Source organism: Aspergillus costaricaensis (genome assembly GCF_003184835.1).
Source record: "Aspergillus costaricaensis CBS 115574 unplaced genomic scaffold BO79scaffold_23, whole genome shotgun sequence".
Lineage (NCBI taxonomy): Eukaryota > Fungi > Ascomycota > Eurotiomycetes > Eurotiales > Aspergillaceae > Aspergillus > Aspergillus costaricensis.
The window spans coordinates 106,770-123,890 of NW_020291823.1; the positions used below are offsets into that span (position 1 = coordinate 106,770).

At 52.0% G+C, this 17,121-nt stretch overlaps 6 protein-coding genes across 6 annotated transcripts; 2 read left to right on the forward strand and 4 right to left on the reverse strand.

Annotated features, from left to right (window-relative positions):
• Positions 1 to 594: 594 nt before the first annotated feature.
• On the reverse strand, positions 595 to 4,011 carry BO79DRAFT_219365 (morphogenesis protein; the record flags this gene model as incomplete). The annotated part of the gene is made up of 6 exons (XM_025683452.1): positions 595 to 674; positions 737 to 3,027; positions 3,096 to 3,324; positions 3,376 to 3,469; positions 3,546 to 3,703; positions 3,822 to 4,011. 6 exons carry the CDS (start codon positions 4,009 to 4,011, stop codon positions 595 to 597), a joined length of 3,042 nt encoding a protein of 1,013 aa, XP_025537695.1.
• A 3,078-nt stretch (positions 4,012 to 7,089) lies between these two features.
• On the forward strand, positions 7,090 to 9,117 carry rlmA (SRF-type transcription factor RlmA; the record flags this gene model as incomplete). The annotated part of the gene is made up of 3 exons (XM_025678671.1): positions 7,090 to 7,145; positions 7,228 to 7,384; positions 7,459 to 9,117. The coding sequence occupies 3 exons, from the start codon at positions 7,090 to 7,092 to the stop codon at positions 9,115 to 9,117; spliced, it is 1,872 nt and encodes a 623-aa protein (XP_025537696.1).
• A 1,077-nt stretch (positions 9,118 to 10,194) lies between these two features.
• BO79DRAFT_246522 (MDR family MFS transporter) lies at positions 10,195 to 12,664 on the reverse strand. The gene is made up of 5 exons (XM_025685575.1): positions 12,263 to 12,664; positions 12,166 to 12,195; positions 11,796 to 12,106; positions 11,619 to 11,740; positions 10,195 to 11,560 (listed from the first exon to the last, which is right to left on the reverse strand). The coding sequence occupies exons 1-5, from the start codon at positions 12,578 to 12,580 to the stop codon at positions 10,443 to 10,445; spliced, it is 1,899 nt and encodes a 632-aa protein (XP_025537697.1). The 5' UTR covers positions 12,581 to 12,664; the 3' UTR covers positions 10,195 to 10,442.
• An 828-nt stretch (positions 12,665 to 13,492) lies between these two features.
• Positions 13,493 to 15,062, reverse strand: BO79DRAFT_209990 (calcium binding modulator protein). Its single transcript, XM_025682711.1, has 4 exons — positions 14,781 to 15,062; positions 14,690 to 14,708; positions 13,712 to 14,606; positions 13,493 to 13,645 (listed from the first exon to the last, which is right to left on the reverse strand). Exons 1-4 carry the CDS (start codon positions 14,819 to 14,821, stop codon positions 13,620 to 13,622), a joined length of 981 nt encoding a protein of 326 aa, XP_025537698.1. The 5' UTR covers positions 14,822 to 15,062; the 3' UTR covers positions 13,493 to 13,619.
• On the forward strand, positions 14,955 to 15,440 carry BO79DRAFT_152340 (uncharacterized protein; the record flags this gene model as incomplete). Its single annotated transcript, XM_025678688.1, is given in 3 exon segments — positions 14,955 to 14,975; positions 15,065 to 15,279; positions 15,296 to 15,440. The coding sequence occupies 3 exon segments, from the start codon at positions 14,955 to 14,957 to the stop codon at positions 15,438 to 15,440; spliced, it is 381 nt and encodes a 126-aa protein (XP_025537699.1).
• Positions 15,391 to 16,831, reverse strand: BO79DRAFT_33158 (putative short-chain dehydrogenase/reductase family protein). Its single transcript, XM_025689084.1, has 2 exons — positions 15,729 to 16,831; positions 15,391 to 15,660 (listed from the first exon to the last, which is right to left on the reverse strand). The coding sequence occupies exons 1-2, from the start codon at positions 16,607 to 16,609 to the stop codon at positions 15,537 to 15,539; spliced, it is 1,005 nt and encodes a 334-aa protein (XP_025537700.1). The 5' UTR covers positions 16,610 to 16,831; the 3' UTR covers positions 15,391 to 15,536.
• Positions 16,832 to 17,121: the final 290 nt, after the last annotated feature.

Sequence of the window (17,121 nt, forward strand, 5' to 3'; positions counted from 1 at the left end):
ATAATAAAAACTAGATCACTAGAATCAGGTTCACTATCACAATGAAGAAGCTGAATACATAGCATAGCGAGAGAACGGCCGAGGTATATTGGATATATTGCAGAAGACACAACAACAGTCCAACGAACTCAATGGTAATTGTTTGAATAAATCACAGGCAGGCACAACAAGGAGGGGAATATAACAACAAGAAAGCAGAGAAGAAGCAGTAACAAACAAACTTGATTAAGAAGACAACTTGCTACCATTACCGATATCCCCGCTTAACAGGAAGCGGCAGCAGGCACAAGAGGAACGGAAATGGGAATAAAAAGTGGACAATCATGCGTAGAACGGCATCACGGCGTATGTCTGTCATGCGTGGCTTGCAATATCTTCAGACCTTGTTGCCATGGGTCCGGGCTCAGTCAGCAAGATGGCAGGCAGGATGGACCTGGACGCGAAGGGGTAGGTGAAAATACATTAAATGGCGTATAAACATAGGGGGTCAAATACAGTGGTATATGGGTGATAGCGACAGTATACTCAAAGGGTCAGAAACGACAGTAGCGAAAGTAAAAAAGTGATCAGCAGAAGAGACTGGAGCTATTAGCTTCAAGGCTTGCTTGCAGCTTGCATGTTGCCAGTGAGTTCAGCAACTCTGGCCTTGATACGGGCAGCACGAGATTCGAAGCCTAGTGGTTCTCATGTTAGAGCCATGTTCATAGATCTTCAACGCAAAACCAGATTCACTTACTCTCTTCTTCACTGGTGTTGTCATCGTCGCTATCATCAGCATGCGACTCGACCTGAGCTGCCCTCGCCGCGGCGTTCTGGCGGATCTGGGCCCAGCGGTCATAGGATGTGTTCATCGGCGGAGGGGAAGGGCTGCGCTCATCCTGTGGCTCAACAGAAACCCGATCGGTCGCAGAGTGAAACGATGCAGGCTTCTCAGGGAATCGTTCGGAAACAGGAGAGTCGCTAGGGACAAAAGCAGGCTGCTCGACCAGGGGTCCCTGGTCAAACCTGGAGAACTCTTGATCGGCCGCTGCGCGTTCTCTGGTATCAATGCGCGAAAGAGCGTCATATTCGGCTTGACGGCGGATTTGAGGTTCATCGCTGTGGGGAGCAGGGGGTTTGAGTGCTTCCATAGTAACCGTGGGTTCAGTGGGCTCGGGGACTTTCTCTTCCGCAGCAGGCGCGGCAGGCTTGGGACTCTCGACAGGCTTAGGTGCCTCGACAGGGACTGTAATGGGCACAGGCTTCTTTTTCAGTGTAGGCTTGCCATTTGTCGAAGGGCGCATCGTCTGCTCCTGGGCGGCTCTTGCCTTGTCCTCGAGGGCAGCCCGAGCGGCGGCAACAGCGGACCCAGTAGGTTTAATTGGCGGCTTTGGTTCAGGCTCGTTCTTCTTTTTGACTGTTCCGAACATGCTCTTGAAACCGGCGTTGCCGGGCTTCTTCTTGATCTTCCGACTAGACTCCTCCGAATCCATGGACTGTTTCGGGAGCGATTCAGTGGTTGACAAGGCAAGGCTCGGGCTGTCAGCCCTGCTTGCCGGATGCTCCTCTTGAGCAGCAGGCTCTTTTCTGGGAACTGCGGGCTTCGGGGAACTTGACGGTGTATCCTTCGGCAAAGGTGGCGGTGCCTGTCGAGCACTGGCGCTGGCCTTCGGTGAGGTCGGGGTGCTGGGCTGTTCGATCGGCACCTTGGCATCTTCTGCTAGAGCACCAGTTCCTGCACGGCTGTTACTCAAGTAGGCAGTTCTGTAGGTGTTTTTATCGTAATTGGTTGCCCACTTCATAGCCTGAGACGCTTCGTTCACGATCGACGGTTGCAGCGTCATGACAGAGTTCGTCTTCGTGTTGTATTTGACATCCTCTGAGACGTTCTTAGAGCCATTAGCAGCTTCTTGTTCCTCCCGATGCCGCTTCTGAAGTGCTGCCGCTGCCGCTTGGATGCGGGCATGCTGGTCAGGGGCAATACTGGTCTTGCTTTGGGGAGCTTCATTGTCCGGCCGCTTGTACGAGTCTTCCACCGCACTAACTTTCTTAGCGGAGGACTTGCGACGCCCAACACCGCGTTTACGAGTCGAGAACCCAAAGAAGCGCTTCTTTTCCACGATATATGCACCCGGTTCTGGTTCCGGTGCTGCGCCCTTCACCTGCTCTTCCAGTACCAACCACTTTGTGTCTTTGATTACGGTCTCGAGCAATGCACACCGGCCAAAAACGGCCTTTCGGGACACGGGCTCCTCACCAGCCAAACTACTGATCCACACCCACCAAAAAGAGTCATCGAGATCGAGAGTGGTGATGCTTGCGAGCTCACCCGGTTCCATGGACGGCTCGTCATTCAGGCTGCGCTTGTGTGACTGCGAGCTTTGACCCCGGACGCTTGCGATAGGGGGAAGAACCTTGTCAGGAGGAAGAAGCAAAGGAGCAATCGGACCCTTCAGGCCGTTCTCGTCACCAAAGCCGGACGACATGAAGTCTGCCCATGATGGAGTCGTTGGCCGGCCGAAGTCACCTGCACCGGACTGTGGAGCGGACCTTAAGCCACCTCCGAATTCGTTCCTGGCTAGACGAACTGCGCTTGAATCATCATCCAGGTCAGACTCGAGGGCACCGCCAAATCCAAGGTCCTCAAATCGCGACCACGAGGCTTCCCGAGTCGCCGATCCCGGCTCCGGTGCACTTGACTGATTGATGGAAGAGATGCATTTGAGCACACGAAGACACTCATCGGTCAGTGCCTTGGTGGGCTCCTCGAAGCTGGCGAACTCCTGGAGATGGCGGTCGCTGTCTCTGTACTCGAAGTTCTTTGCGCGCCGCAGCAGAGCGAATGGAGTAGGGGAGACGGTGTCGACGATCATCACGACTCTGGTGGTGGAGACCTGAAGTAGGGTGGGCGTCTCTGGCGGATATTCCGTCGCCCGGACAAGAGTCTGGAGGGAGATAGGGAGCGTTGTAATGGCGTTCACCCCGCGCAGTTCGGGCGACAAGGATCGCAGATAGGCGAAGAACAGATGGCTTGTCGCATCAGCGGCCCTGCAGGACGTCAGCTATCAAATCCTCTGTAAGGATAGATGATCGGTTAAATCATTTCCGTGACATACCGTGCCCAATTCTTATAAGCGGCCTCGAAGCCGTTGCCCGTATCCGCATGATCGAATGCCCACCATCCGGCATACCGGGAGAGTTTCCGTCCACCAAGACCATTAGATTTACCGTGTGCTGCGACGGCAGCGAGGAGGTCGAAAAAGTCAAAAACGATCTTCGACCGAGCGTCGGAGTCGACACTGATGGGAATGAAAGTGGTAAATGCGTCGGGGGCAAACTGGGAATCTAAGGTTCATCAGCGCGCACGTTCCTAAGCAGATGCCGCTTGAGACATACCTTGCTCTCCAACCTTAAATAGTTCATATGCTTCCCAGGTAACGACTCCTCCAGGGAGTCGACTCCAACACCATTTCAGCACACTGCACAGGACCTATACGACAGACACAGAATAAGAATGAGTAAATGACCCCTCATCGTCAGATAGCAAAAAGAATGTGTTGGCTCACCATGGGGTCCGACAGCCGGAGTTCTTGTGCCAATGCATCCCCGCTCAGAGGTGAGCCCCTTTCCAGGGACTGATTGAAGTAGTTGCGGATGAAGGTACGTGCAGCGCTGGCGTCGGTGCTTGGGCGGAAGGGTAGAAGTAAAAAGGGAGTTTGAAGAGCTGTCAAAAGGAGAACGAGGCAAGGATCAGCAAACTGAGGAATGCGCAAAGCTTGACTTGACTTGTACACCAGCGGGGGGGCGGTGGATCACACTGGTTCAAAGATAGAAACACATACCTCGTGCCTTCAGTTCTTGGGTGCACCCTCGCAAGAGTTCCTGAACCTCTTCGGGGGCGACCTCGGATCGCTGCCACGCGTCGGTCCATGTGGGCTTTGCGGGCCCTTTCTCTTCTACTTCCGGGGATTTGGCTGCTTTCTTTGCAGCATTGTTGTCTTTACTTCGAAAGACGCGAGTGAAGAAAGGCATCTTGCACCATGCGCACGCCAGATTTGTTTTTGCGGGGAATACGCGATCGAAGGGGGAGTTGTAAATGAGTCCAAGACGATGCCCAACGGCGGAGTAACGTAGATGCGTTTGTCCGTAGTGAAGTCGAGATCCAATGAGATCAGTAGATTAATGCGAGCGCGAGTGTTTGGGGGTGGGAAGGGAAGATCCAACAGATGTGCTCCAACACCTTTTTTTGCAATGGACCTTCAGGACGCAAGGGTGGTTGACCCGTATTTAGGAAAAAGGAAACAATCGAGAAGCAGAGGCGGACTTGACACTGAAACCCAAGTCGGATGATGAATCGGATACCTCAATAGATTAAACCCTAGTCAGGAAAAAATATAATACTCTGCAAAGTCAGGAATTAGAAAAATAAAAAATGGTCCGATGGACGACGCAGACAGCAAGGACCATCCAGGAGTGTCCTAGAGGGAGGACCGCCTGCAGCCCAGGATGGGGCAGCACGTCTAGCGTGCAGCAGCAGCAGCAGCAGCAACCGCGAGGGAATTCAGGGTAGTAAGGAAATGCAATTGAGCAGCTGGCCAACGAGCGTAGATACCACTGTTAATCCCGGATGACAACGTGGTGGAAGGGGAATTAACAGAAGACAAAGCGTGACAGAAACAAAGATTGGCAGAAAGGAGGGAGGGGGGAATAAAGGAGAGGGGAAAAGAAACCCTGAAGTCGCAAATTGAGATGAAAAAGGACGGCGATGATGAGGATCTACTGGGCTTGCCGTTTCAGGGGGTGAAAGATTAATACGCCCGCAAAACACAGCAATCTGGTGCCATGGTTCTCTATCCGCGATCCAGTTGGTAAACGACCGTCGATTGGAGCAAACGAAAAGAAATAACCCAACCGAGTCAGAACTCGATCGGGCTCCCCTTCTTTTCTGGATCTTTTGCTTACTTTCTATGAGGTCACAGCTAAAAAACGTGGTTCCCACCCAAGTTATATATTCAAAGGGCGTTGTGTTGGTCAACATGGCTGACTATCTCCCGGTAGGTTATTTAGTTAATTATCTGGCGGGAGACGATGATCAACATTACCTGAATTATGGTATTATTATCACGCCCTCTTTCCTAACATTACACGCAGTCTCCATACATCCCCTCATCTACTGCATAGAAAAAACACAGTCCAGACTCATCATGCCTATGAATCCTATTAATCCTTCCCTTGGCATGGAAGACCTGCGGGGCCCAATGGTGTTTCACCTGCTGAAGATTCATTATGCCCTTCGTCACAGGGTATGAGTAGTAGTAACTAGTAAGGATAGTAGTATATACTTACTAACTACGCCGTAAACTGTGCAATATTGGTGCCCAGTCCGGGTCATTTGATGTGACATGGTTGTACAGCAGCAATAATTATCTTTCCTATTGGGAAACATACCGCCTCTCTAAGCGTGTCGCGTCGAGTGTGATAAGTTGATTAGGGTAGAGTTAGTGTCATGTAGGAAGCACCTAGCCTGGCCTGCACCACCTTAGCACCGCCAGAACAGATCCTACGATTCCACTCAAAGAAAGTGATCTCCTGTGACGGGTCACGGTGCAAGGGCCAATCAGAGGACCTGGCTGGAAGAGGCAAGTGACTGATCAGGAGTCCCTGTTGGCCCGATGCGGATTAGGCGTATCGCCAACTGGAACTAATCCGGTTTGGGAACGGTCGATACCTGAGGCTGGCGGTGATAGCGATACGCCAGACTTGACTTGGCTGTGACTGTGCCGGCAGGCGGTAAAAGAACAACCAACGGCGCAGCTTTGTTTGGATGATTTGTGGCTGGGAATTGTGCCAGCCAACTGCAATGTAACCTCATCTGGATTAGTGATGATGGCGTTATTCACAGTTTTCCCCCCCTCTCAATGAATGTAGATTAGTTTGTCTTAGTTAGTGTTGGAAAGAGGGGGATAATTTGTAGATGGGAGGAGGAGGGGGTGGAAAGAGGGGTGGGTAAGCGTGAGAATAGCATTTTCGCTGAGAGATGAGGAAGAGAAGGAGGAAGAAACTGGTCAAGATGTTTCACGAAAATAAGCATGAAATTTCAAAGGTGAGATTGAAGGAGAGGATGCTACCCTTTCATCTTATATCTACTCAACTACTGATGGAGTACCTAGGTACAGTAAGTGTAGGTGGTATAGAAAGTGTGAACTGCCGGGACAATCAATCTATTAATAGGGAGGCGGTAGTCAACAGCCGCCGTTGGCGAGTTGGTTAGCCGCCGGGAAGATGGGCCAAACCTCGAACGGGCGGCAGCTCTTCCCACCGTCGGTCTATCTTTAGAATAATCTTCTGCATCACCCGCGTGTCGCCGCTCCAGCCATCAATCATCCTTTCCCTTTCTCACTCAATCCCCATCCATTCCATCATCGTTTCCCCCTCCCCATCCTAGAAATTAATTGACTTTTTTGTTCTATCACGTCGCCTATCTCTCGTCTCTCGTTGCTCAAGGTGGGTTTCCTAAGGCCTCGTCTTTCTCTCTCTCTTTTCCCTTTGTTTCCCTACCCTGTCAATCCATCTCTCTCTCTACCGCCCACCCCCTTTGTCGTGTCTTCTTGCCCGTCGGATCACGCCCGCGCGCGCCCTTCTGGTGTCCTGTTCATCCCTCCTCCAAAATACCGTCACTCTTCCTAATCTCACCCCTCCTTCCTCTTGCTTCTCCCACCCAAACAACTCTCTCGCATCACCAACCCCCTCCCACACACACACAACCCCCCGGTCGTTCACTATCTTCCCTGGTTTTTGCGTATTTTCGCGCTTTACCTTCCTCTCCGTAGCGGAGAAGACAGTACTTCTCTCCATGTGGGGACTCTAGGGAAATACTAAATATAAATTCTGCCCACAGTCTTGGAGGTTCCTGCCATCCTTTTTTATTATTTTTTTTTACACCCTCTAATCGCGTCCCGGAAATCCTTGCGGGCGGCGCTTCCTCGAGTTTCAGCTCGCGCCGCCATCTGTTCCGGACGAACCATTCCCCCCAGAAGCTCTGCTTGACCTGTTCGTCTGCGTGTTTCATCGACGCTCTTTTCTGTGGGATTCGCTCGTCCGCTGTCCCTCATGGGTCGCAGAAAGATCGAGATCAAGGCGATCAAGGATGATCGCAACCGCTCAGTGTAAGTGCTAAAGCTGGTGGATCTCTTCACCTCTCCCCATTAAACCCTAGTTCGTCAAGCTAACGCTCTGGTGCGCTACTAGGACCTTTCTGAAACGGAAGGGTGGTCTGTTCAAGAAGGCACATGAGCTTGCGGTCCTGTGTTCGGTAGATGTCGCTGTCATTATCTTTGGTCACAACAAGAAGCTCTACGAATTCTCGTCATGTGATATGCGAGAGGCCCTCACTCGATATCAATACGTGCGTTGTTCACCTAACCCGCTCGTCTGGAAAGTCTCCCGTTGATCTGACATCGCCGCTTTCTCATGCTTTAGTTTGGTCCTCCACATGAACACAAAGGCCCCGAAGACTTTAACGGCAAACGTGACGATGATGACGACGAAGATGAGACGACGCCTGCCCCCGAAGATGTGCATCCTACGCCTCCGAACCCTCCCATGATTCCCGCCCACCTACCAGGTCATCCCGGTTTCCAGCATGTCACTCATGCGCCGTCTGCTTCTCCGCCCATCGGGAATGGGATGTTTGCTCCGCGCCACGGTACCCCTCAACCGCAGGGAGTTTCTAGGCCTTCGTCTCGGAATCACCTTCGCCGAGTGAGCTCCAATATGGGGCCTCAGCAGCATCATCATGCGACACCTCCGCCGCCTCCGCCGCCGCCGCAAAATGGCTTCACGTACATTCCTAACCCTTCGGTATATAATCCCAACGCTGCTCACGCCATGGCTCAACCTCCCCGCCCACCTCAGTTCACTCATTACGGACCCCCGGGGCCGCATCACCAACCGCCTCCGCCTCCACAGCATCATCAAGCTATGCCACCACATTCCATGCCCCCACAGCCTATGCCTCCACACACAATGGCACCGCAAGCCATGCCGCCGCATCATCAAGCTCCTCCACACATGCCACACCCGCCTCATGCACTTGCACAGCAACCGCCTCCAATGGCTATGACCCAACCGCCCCATGCCGCCATCCCACAGGTCGCACAAGCGTTTCTCCCAGACCAAGGACGAAATTCTATGCCTCCGGCATTCACAACAGATCAGCAGCCACCGCCACCCCGAACAGTATCGCTCCCTGAGGGGACCGCTCCGACAGAGGCAATGCCAGGCCCCATGAAGACGGAAGGAACGCCATCCCCGCCGCATCAGCGATCTCTCTCTTCCAAGTCTCGCAGTATCTTCACTCCCATTGACGATCGAGGTTCCGTATTGGCGCGCCATTTCGGTGTAGGTCCTCCGACGGAGGCGGGAGAGAATGCGCAAACAAGGGCCGAAGGACCAACACACGGACCGAACGACGGGAAGCCTGCCGGGCTGACTGCAAAGCCGCCTCCTCCGCCTCCTCGAGCTGCCACGGAAGCCCCACGTGCACAGCCGGTAGTCGACCTGAAGCCGCCTGTGCGCACAAACAGCGGCCAGTTCCCGCCTAAACGCCCGCAGTTGAAGGTGCAGATACCGAGTGAGAATTCGGACCGGGGCAGCGCAACGGCGGACTCGTCGTCACGCGATTCCGCGGGGAATAAAACGCTCACGCCTGCCAAAGCAAATCCAGACACCGGTCATTCGAGCGTGGTATTACCACCGCCCTCGCCGTCTGCGGGCGCAATACTAAGTGCGGGGGCTCAAGGACCGCCAAATCCTTTTGCCCGGCCTCCGCCTCCGGGAGCAGCAACACAGAACAACAGTGCATACAACAATAATAGCAATATAGATACGCCGATCTCTGCTCTTCCTAGTCGGTTCGTCTCGGATGCGCTTCTCCCGTCACCGTCCAGTTTCTTCCCGGAATGGGGCTTTGGGCGGTCTGGACCAGACAGCAACATGCTGCCCAGTCCCCTAACGTTCCCTACACCGGCGGTGCAAAGTGGCCCCGGGTTTGGGCGCGAAGATGAGCAAGACAAAAAGCGCAAAAGCCCCGACAGTGGACCCAATGCGGAAGGGGTATTAAAGAAACCAAAGACGTAAATCCGCTCCATATTGTTACAACTACTACTAGACTGATGATTGTGGTATTTTGTTGCTGGGGTGATCATGTCCCCCGTGTTTCATATATGGCATCTCAAGGCGTTTGCGAAAGCTACTTTTGGTTTCCTTAATTGGGATGGGAAAGTTTCGAATGAGGCTCGTTTTGTTTCCCTTGGATCCTTTTTTGTCCTCCGGTTCTGGACAAGTACCAAGTCCTTCCTTGTTTTGTGATAAGGGTTTCCGATTTAACTTTATACCCCTTCCTTTTTATTGTTATTGCCATTGTCGTTTTTGGCAGTTGACCTAGCTATCCATCGATTTCTCTCTCTCCAAAGTCCGAAATATATGAGAATGGTGCGATAAATCTTTCCTTTTCCTTACCTATTTCCTTACTGTTTTGCTTTATTTTTTATTCGCTGGGGACTCTGAAGATAAAACACATAATATTATCATATTAAGTGTTTTAATCTTCCAAGTCACGGGAGGCTTTTTCTCTTTCATATATTATTACAATGTTCTTATTATATTGCTGGGATTACCAAAAAACAAAAAAAGATGTGTGTACATAAGAAGCCGTGCGATGTGCAACTAGGAGAATTTAATTCAATAGTAGGATTTCTTAGCTTAAGTTACTGCTGCTGATTATGGTTCACCGCACGTCCCGTGTTTTGCTTCTAAATATACCTAAGAGTTAGTTAGTTATCTGATAAGTAGGGATTACTATTTTTTAAATTGATTGATTGATTGATTGATTGATAGTTCCGTTTGCCGGAAACCTAAATAAAAAAACGTTAACTCTAAATCTTTTTTTGGTGTTGGGAGGCGCACGAGTCATGAATGACATCAGTTTTATTTTCTGTCTCTTGTTATCTGATGGATAATGTGGATAATGGGTATGGAGGGGCATGGGGTCTTGTGTATCCTGTTTAATATCGTAGTATATGTCGTTACTACTAAGTGGATGTGTCAATATGCTACTTAGTAGTATCTCACGCCGTCACAGTCAAGTAGTATTAGATTTTAATGTTTAGATACATCACATCATGATAATCATCTTGTGTAAATGTAAATGCCATGCAAGTATGTATGTTGAATGCAGATGAAAGGTTTCTAGTCCAGATTCGTTAGTTAGTAGTTGAAATCCATCCCATCCATTATACCTTCTTCCTTCGGCTAGTATCTTTTTTTTTTCCTCTCTCGCCTTTTGGTTTCTAGCCTTAAAGGCCTGGATCATTAATAGTTTTTGAGTTTCGTTCCCACAGGGATAAACCAGGCTTTTGCATGTATGTAAGCTAAAATGAAGGATGGTCCGAGGAAGGGATGCATCAAACCGCCTCTTTCGCCTCTTTCTCTTCCTCCCCCCTCTCCCTTTTCTGATCCTTCAAAACTGCCTGTCTGGCCTTCTCCTGCTCTGCGAGACCGGTCTTTGCAATGGTATGCGATTTGCTCAGCACGACAGGCCTTACAAACAGACTTATAATAAGTCCTAATCCGGCCATCACAGTATAGAAGATCCACATGCGACTTAGCGCCAGCGTATACGCCTTCAACACGACAGTCTTCTGAGCGCTGCCCAGGGACTTGATCAGTGTGCTAGCAGATCCTGAGAACGAGTTCTCGATGGACGTGGCCTTCGCCTCGCCGATCGCGGCAGCGACTTTGGGCATTTGCTCGTGGAAGACGTTCTGGTAGATGACTGTCCCCAAGACGATGGAGATAGCGGCGGACACCTGGCGCAGGAAACCGAAGGTAGCTGTGCCAGCGGCCATGTCGGAGGGGTGGATGTTGGCTTGTAGAGCGACAAGCGGGGACTGGAAGAGCGGGCCGGTGCCGATACCGCCGATGATCTGGTAGATGATGATGCGGGGCCAGGAGGCGTAGTACTTCAGGTCGATGAGGAGGCCGTACCCGAGGGTCATGAGGGCGAAGCCGGCGATGATGAGTTCGCGGTATCGGCCGGTCTTTTTGATGACGAAGCCGGTGGCGGCGGAGAAGATGGAGAGGCTGAGAACGGTGGGGAGGACGTAGACGCCGGACATGATGGGGCTGGCGAGGAGGACGGTTTGGAAGTATAGAGGTAGGTAGTAGGAGCCGGAGATGAAGACCATGCTGTGGCAGAAGCAGAGGAGGAGCATCAGGACGTTGTGGGTGTTGTTGAATAGACGGATGGGGATAACGGGATAGCGAGCGAATTTCCATTCGTTGAGAACGGCGAGGCCCCAGGTGAAGACGCCGAAGACGATGAGGCAGATTACTGTTGGTGAATCCCAGGGGTAGTTGACGCCACCGAATTCGAGACCGAAGAGGAACATTAGTGTGCCGCCGAGCATGAGCATATTGCCTGTCCAGTCGATGGAGCGGATGCCAGCCCAGAAGGGGACTTTGCCGGTTTCGATCTTGAGGAAGAAGACGAGGATGACGAAGGAGACGCCGCCGATGGGGACTGGGGGTTGTTAGTGGGGTGTTAGGACTGGAGAAGGGAGGGAGGGAGGGAGGCTTACGGTTGATGTAGAAGCACCAGCGCCAGGTTACGTCTGTGGTAAAGGCACCGCCGACGATAGGGCCTAGTGCTCCGGCGATGGCCCATGTAGAGCCGAAGAGACCGTAGTACATGGGGCGTTCTCTGGGGGTGTGTTAGCGCTGGGTCAGTGGAGGACTAGTGGAGAGGTGCGACAGACCTGACACTGAAGAGATCGGAGACGCAGATATTTGCTAGCACGATGATACCACCGCCGCCTGCACCTTGGATGGCTCTGCCGGAGATAATCATGGGGAGGTTAATGGCCAGCGCGCAAATCAGACTGCCGACGAGGAAGAGGAAATTGGCGATAAGAATGATGCGCTTGCGACCCCAGACATCGCTGATTTTTCCCCATAAGGGAACACAGGCGGCGTTAGCCAGCATGTATGATGACGCGATCCATGAATAACCGCTTTCGGAAGCGTTGAAATGCGTTGCGATAGTAGGTAGGGCTGTAGAAACGATAGTCTATAGAGACAACAAGTGTGAGTAGATGTAAATGCGACGGCGCGATAAAGGGTCGTTACCATATCCAAAGCTGCTAGGAACAAGACAAGCTATATATTGAAACACCATGTGGTTAGCGATGGAGCCATCAGAAGCATGGAAAAGCAAGGGACATACACAAAGCGCAGTCATGACAACGACAATCTTCTTCCTCCCTAGCTTCTGCGCCTGCGACGGCACTCTATCCAACGGCGCACCAGCGCCGGCTTTCTCTTCGGACACATCTCCAGTCTCTTCAGGAGATGGTTGTTCTGTTGATGTCTGTGAGGGCGACCCGACAGGGTCAGGCATCTCCGAACCATCTCTGGACGAAGAGCCAACATCGGATGGTGACATCTTCTCCGCATCTACCAGGACGTCCTTGTCCTGGTCGGCATGCTGATGCTGCTGCGCGATACGATCATCCTCACGAGAAGGATCCTGAGTGACCGCCATGCTTGCAGAACTCCAGGATGAGTCTGGAGGGAGAAACAGAAGGAAAGGAAAAAAGAATGACTCAACAGAAGCCCGAAAGCTTGCTGTCCAAGAACAGAATCGGGGGTGAGGAGAAAGGAACAGTGACCCCTCAGAAGTGGCGGATTAAACCGACGGTTGCAGTCAGTCTTAAAAGTCTAGATTTTGGGGGAGGAAATCAGGGCGCAAGAGAGACCAGCTCAACTAATCAAGTAAATTAAACTAAATAGCTACGTAGCTAGACCAGGCAGGAATCTGGCCCAGTTAATAAATAATCCTTTTCCAAGGAGAGAAAATTTTCCCCTGTCAATGCTCGCGCTCGCCCTTAAGGCTCGGAGATAAGTTGAAAGAGAAACCAACGACTAAAGCCATGCCCAAAACGGGCAAGAATGCTATCGATCTCGTGGGCGCCAAACGAACAAGGCTATAACCACGCCCGAAAAAGCCACCCCACGGGCCACTTCAATCCATGGGCACGGGATGATAGTCAAGCAATCCCATGGAATGACATACAACAACTGAAAATTTGGGATAAAAATCCCGACTGCAGGAGGGAGAAAATTGGGGGGAAAGTTACAACCGTTGGCACGCCCGGACATTTTTTGGGGTCTGTCTGCATGTCTGCATGCCTGAAAAACAAACAAATAAGACCTGTCACAATCCTCCTTAGTCTTTTTTTTTTTTTTTTTTTTCTCCCCGACGATGATCTGCAGTGATGCTCTCTATCAGTCATTCAATCATGATGGAGCATCGTGGAATTGAGTCTACACCGCATCTTGACTTGCGTTCTACTAAAGCACCATGCAGCTAAGGGCATTGCAATTGCGCCCGATAGGGGGAAGTCTTGCTTCGAGACTAGGGAAAAAAGAAAAGAAATAAGCCCATGTCATACTTGTTCGCTGTAGATTTCCCGGGTTTTGCTTGCGACGAAAGATGTTACGAGAAATTAATAAGGGTATAATGTACAATTATAATTAGGGAGGAAACCCTGGAAGAATCCACCATATCATCCATATCAAAACTATCCATCCTGAAGCTGGAGGATTTCTGCGCCGACATTAGCAACCAACCATCCAACCTCATTCCACATAATCAGGGTGGGAACCAACTCACCAGTCAAGAATTCCTCAAAGCTCACCGTAATATAGCCGTCGCGATCATCATCATACCGCTTAAAGACGTCCGTCATGCGCCGCAGACTAATGCACGCCTGCACGAACAAATCGAAGCTCATGCCCTGTTTCGCCGGCCCATACGGAGGACCGTTATTTATCTGCCGGCCTTTGTTCTCGAACGTCCGGAACAGCACCGTCACAAATGGCTGGCTCAGCCGGTACCCGAAGGCCACCAGTGCATTCTCGAACTCGTACAGGCTAATGCGCCCGCTGCGGTCTTGATCGAACCGATCGAACAGCTCCCGCCACGCTGCAAGGTAGCGCCACAGTGCCACAAACTCGTCAAATGAGATCGTCCCGCTGTTGTTCCGATCAAACATGCGGATCATCATCTTAACGGTCTTGGGGTGAAACGACGTGAAGTCTCCGTTCACTAGAGCAGAGCCCAGCTCCATCTCTGTGAGTGTGCCCGAATGCGACGTGTTGGCAGCGCGGAAAAGGGGGAATAGCTGTTGCGGGTCGTCATCGGGGACTGCCAGCGCGCCATGGTTCGGCGAGTTGGGCGGACGCGACGCGGGCGGCGGACGATTGCGCACTGGCTGGCTAGGAGGCGGCCCGAAGCCGTAGTTCTGCGGAGGAGGAGAAGGGTGTAGTGGGTGAGGGCGTTGTTGTTGACTCGCTGGAGGGACGTTTGCCGGCGACCGTCCACCATGCGGGGCCTCCATGGGGGGACGCTGACTCGGTGGTGCACCGTAGCGCTGGGGATGGGGATTGCCGGCACTAGAAACGGGGACTCGAGGTGGGACGCCGCTGGAGGAAGGGTGAGGAGACGGGCGAGAATGCTTCTGGTGGTGCGAGTTGCTGGATTGCATGGCACCGAGCATTTGCGCTACCTAATTGTCATAGACCGAGTTAGGAGGCGCGGGGCATTCAACCAGGCAGACAAAGAACCACTCTCGAGGAGAAACTACCGCACCTGTTCCGGCTCTGCATGCCTGTATCGATTTATGGCTTGTTAGCGACCCCATTCATCACTTCTGATTAACCTCCTGAGGATTGTGACTCACGCTGGCAGCGCATCGGGGTTGTAGGACTGGTTGTATGCCATGGCCGCGGATCTGACGTAACTAATGCCGGGCGCAATCCAGCGAGGGGCAGAATGAAAAGGTAAACGCCCAGTTACAAAGGGCGGGTTTTGAAAGGGGAGAAAAAGAAGGGAGAGAAGGAGAAGAAAGAAAAAGATGGGTTGGGATCAAAAGGAGGTCAGGGAGAGCGATGGAGAGATTAAGTTCTGTTCCATGGGCTGCTAGTCATTAACGAACAGATTGTTTTTGCGGCCTTGGGAGCGGAGCAGTGGGGCGGCGGTTCAGCAGGAGTCGCCAAGCGGAGATGCTCAGGCACCGCTTCAACTAATAAACTTGTCCTGCCACCCCTGCAAGGAGGCTGTGTATATACCTCTACAATGAGGAGGCAGCAACAATTGCTTCAGATAGAAATAGTCCGTCGCCAGTGTAACCTTACCCTCTTGACAGCCGCAACGGACGGTCCGCAACCAAACACTGGCATGTCCGACCGTTCTCAGCCCTATGTTGGAGGCTTCTTTATTTGTTCCGGAAATGCTTGGCCCACTGGTTCCTCTTCCATTCGCGGTGGAGCCTGGCCAGCGTCTGTTCGTCGGGGAAGGTCTCTTTCCTATCAAATTATGGTCTGGTATGGTCTCGCTATGAATACTATCACCCATCAGTCACGCTAGCCAGTCATTCAATTGGCCCCGTGCAGGAAGGCGTAGACGTATCGCCCGGGCTAGTGAAGATTAAGCGCTTTTACCACCCCCTGATTGACTCCTTCAGCCCCTCGGATTGCTCCTCCAGCTCGTTCATGATCTCCGTCCACGCTCTCGCCTGGAACTGCTTTCCTTCCGCTCCCGTTGTCAACGCCACGGATTCACTGCCCTAACATTAGCAACCCTGCCACAAATACAACACGTAGAAATATCACAGAAGAGAGACACTTACTCTAGATATCCATCACTCCGCCAGCACTTCCCATGCGACTCCACCCCCTGATAAGTGGCACTGACCAACGACCGGCTCCCTTGTTCCGCCGTGCGCGCAAATAGCTTATAAGCCAACCACGTCGCCCACCGCTCGTAGAATCTACTGTACTGCCGTCCAAGAGACGAGACACAAAACCCAGGGCTTACAGTGTTGATGATGACCGGCACAGTGCCATTCTCATTCCGAACAAGACCAGCTACCGTCTTGAGAACATACTCCAGAAGAAGCTTAGAGATACCATACTGCTTGGGGCCTTTGAAGGTCTGCGGGCTATTCAGATGCTTTAATAATGGCTGCACCGTCCGAAGACTCTTAGCTTTCACGCGCACGAACTGTTGGCTGGACACGACCGTAAGATGAGCCGGGTCGGACAAGGATGAGCTACTCCTTAGTTTCGGCAGGAGCAACAGCGCCAACAGGGAAGTGGATAACGTATTGACCTGCAATGTTTCCTCCCATCCCTCGGGCGATACGCCGAAATCTCGGTTCCATATTCCGGCGTTTAGTAACGCAATGTCCAATTGGTGCAACTCCTCGTTCACCCGGTTTGCGAAACTCTTGACGCTCTGGAAGCTGTTCATTTCCAGCTGCCATACTTGAATCACCCCTTGTCTGTTTGTAAGCTTCTCAAGCTCCGTCTTGGTCGCTTGGCCTCGCTGGAGGTTCCGGCTCCCTATAATGAGCGACTCCACCCCGAGATTGAGGAGCTTGACGGCGGCCTCGAACCCCAGTCCGGATGTAGCTCCGGTCAGGATGACCGTTTTTCCTGCAAATGAAACCCCACTGGGGTCGACCGGTGGGTTATACTGGGTGCGTAGTAGACGAAGGAGGCTAGTCATGATGCAGTTAATCGGCTCGCGACAGAACACTATACAATCCAGGGGGCATAGAAGGACGGCCAGGCATTGATGTAGCCTAAAGGAGCTGACAATCGACACAATCAGGTCGATCAATTAATCTAAGCTGAACAGGGATGCGTCTTCGGAGGATCGGATCCAACCCAACCCTGCATAAAGTTGAAAGATGGTTGAATTCAATTGATTAGCGATCCGCCATGGACGATAGCTGCCAGGCGGTTTAGCTTGAGCTAAGGCCGGGTCCGGCGTCTGGGCCGCCCCGCAGCAATACTCGACGCGGCTTTACGAGTACGAGCAGTTTCTGCAGTCCGCCAAGGTCCTCAGCAGAAAGTTTGCCGTTGATTCCGGTAGTGACAAGCGGTTCCCAATTTTTCCGGTTCGCAGATATATACCTGTTAATAATATGAGGCTTGGAATAAAGTAACTAGAAATCTGGGGATAGTGCTTAGAACTTAGTATTAGAAGAAATGGAGAGCGAATGAGAAAGCAGGAAA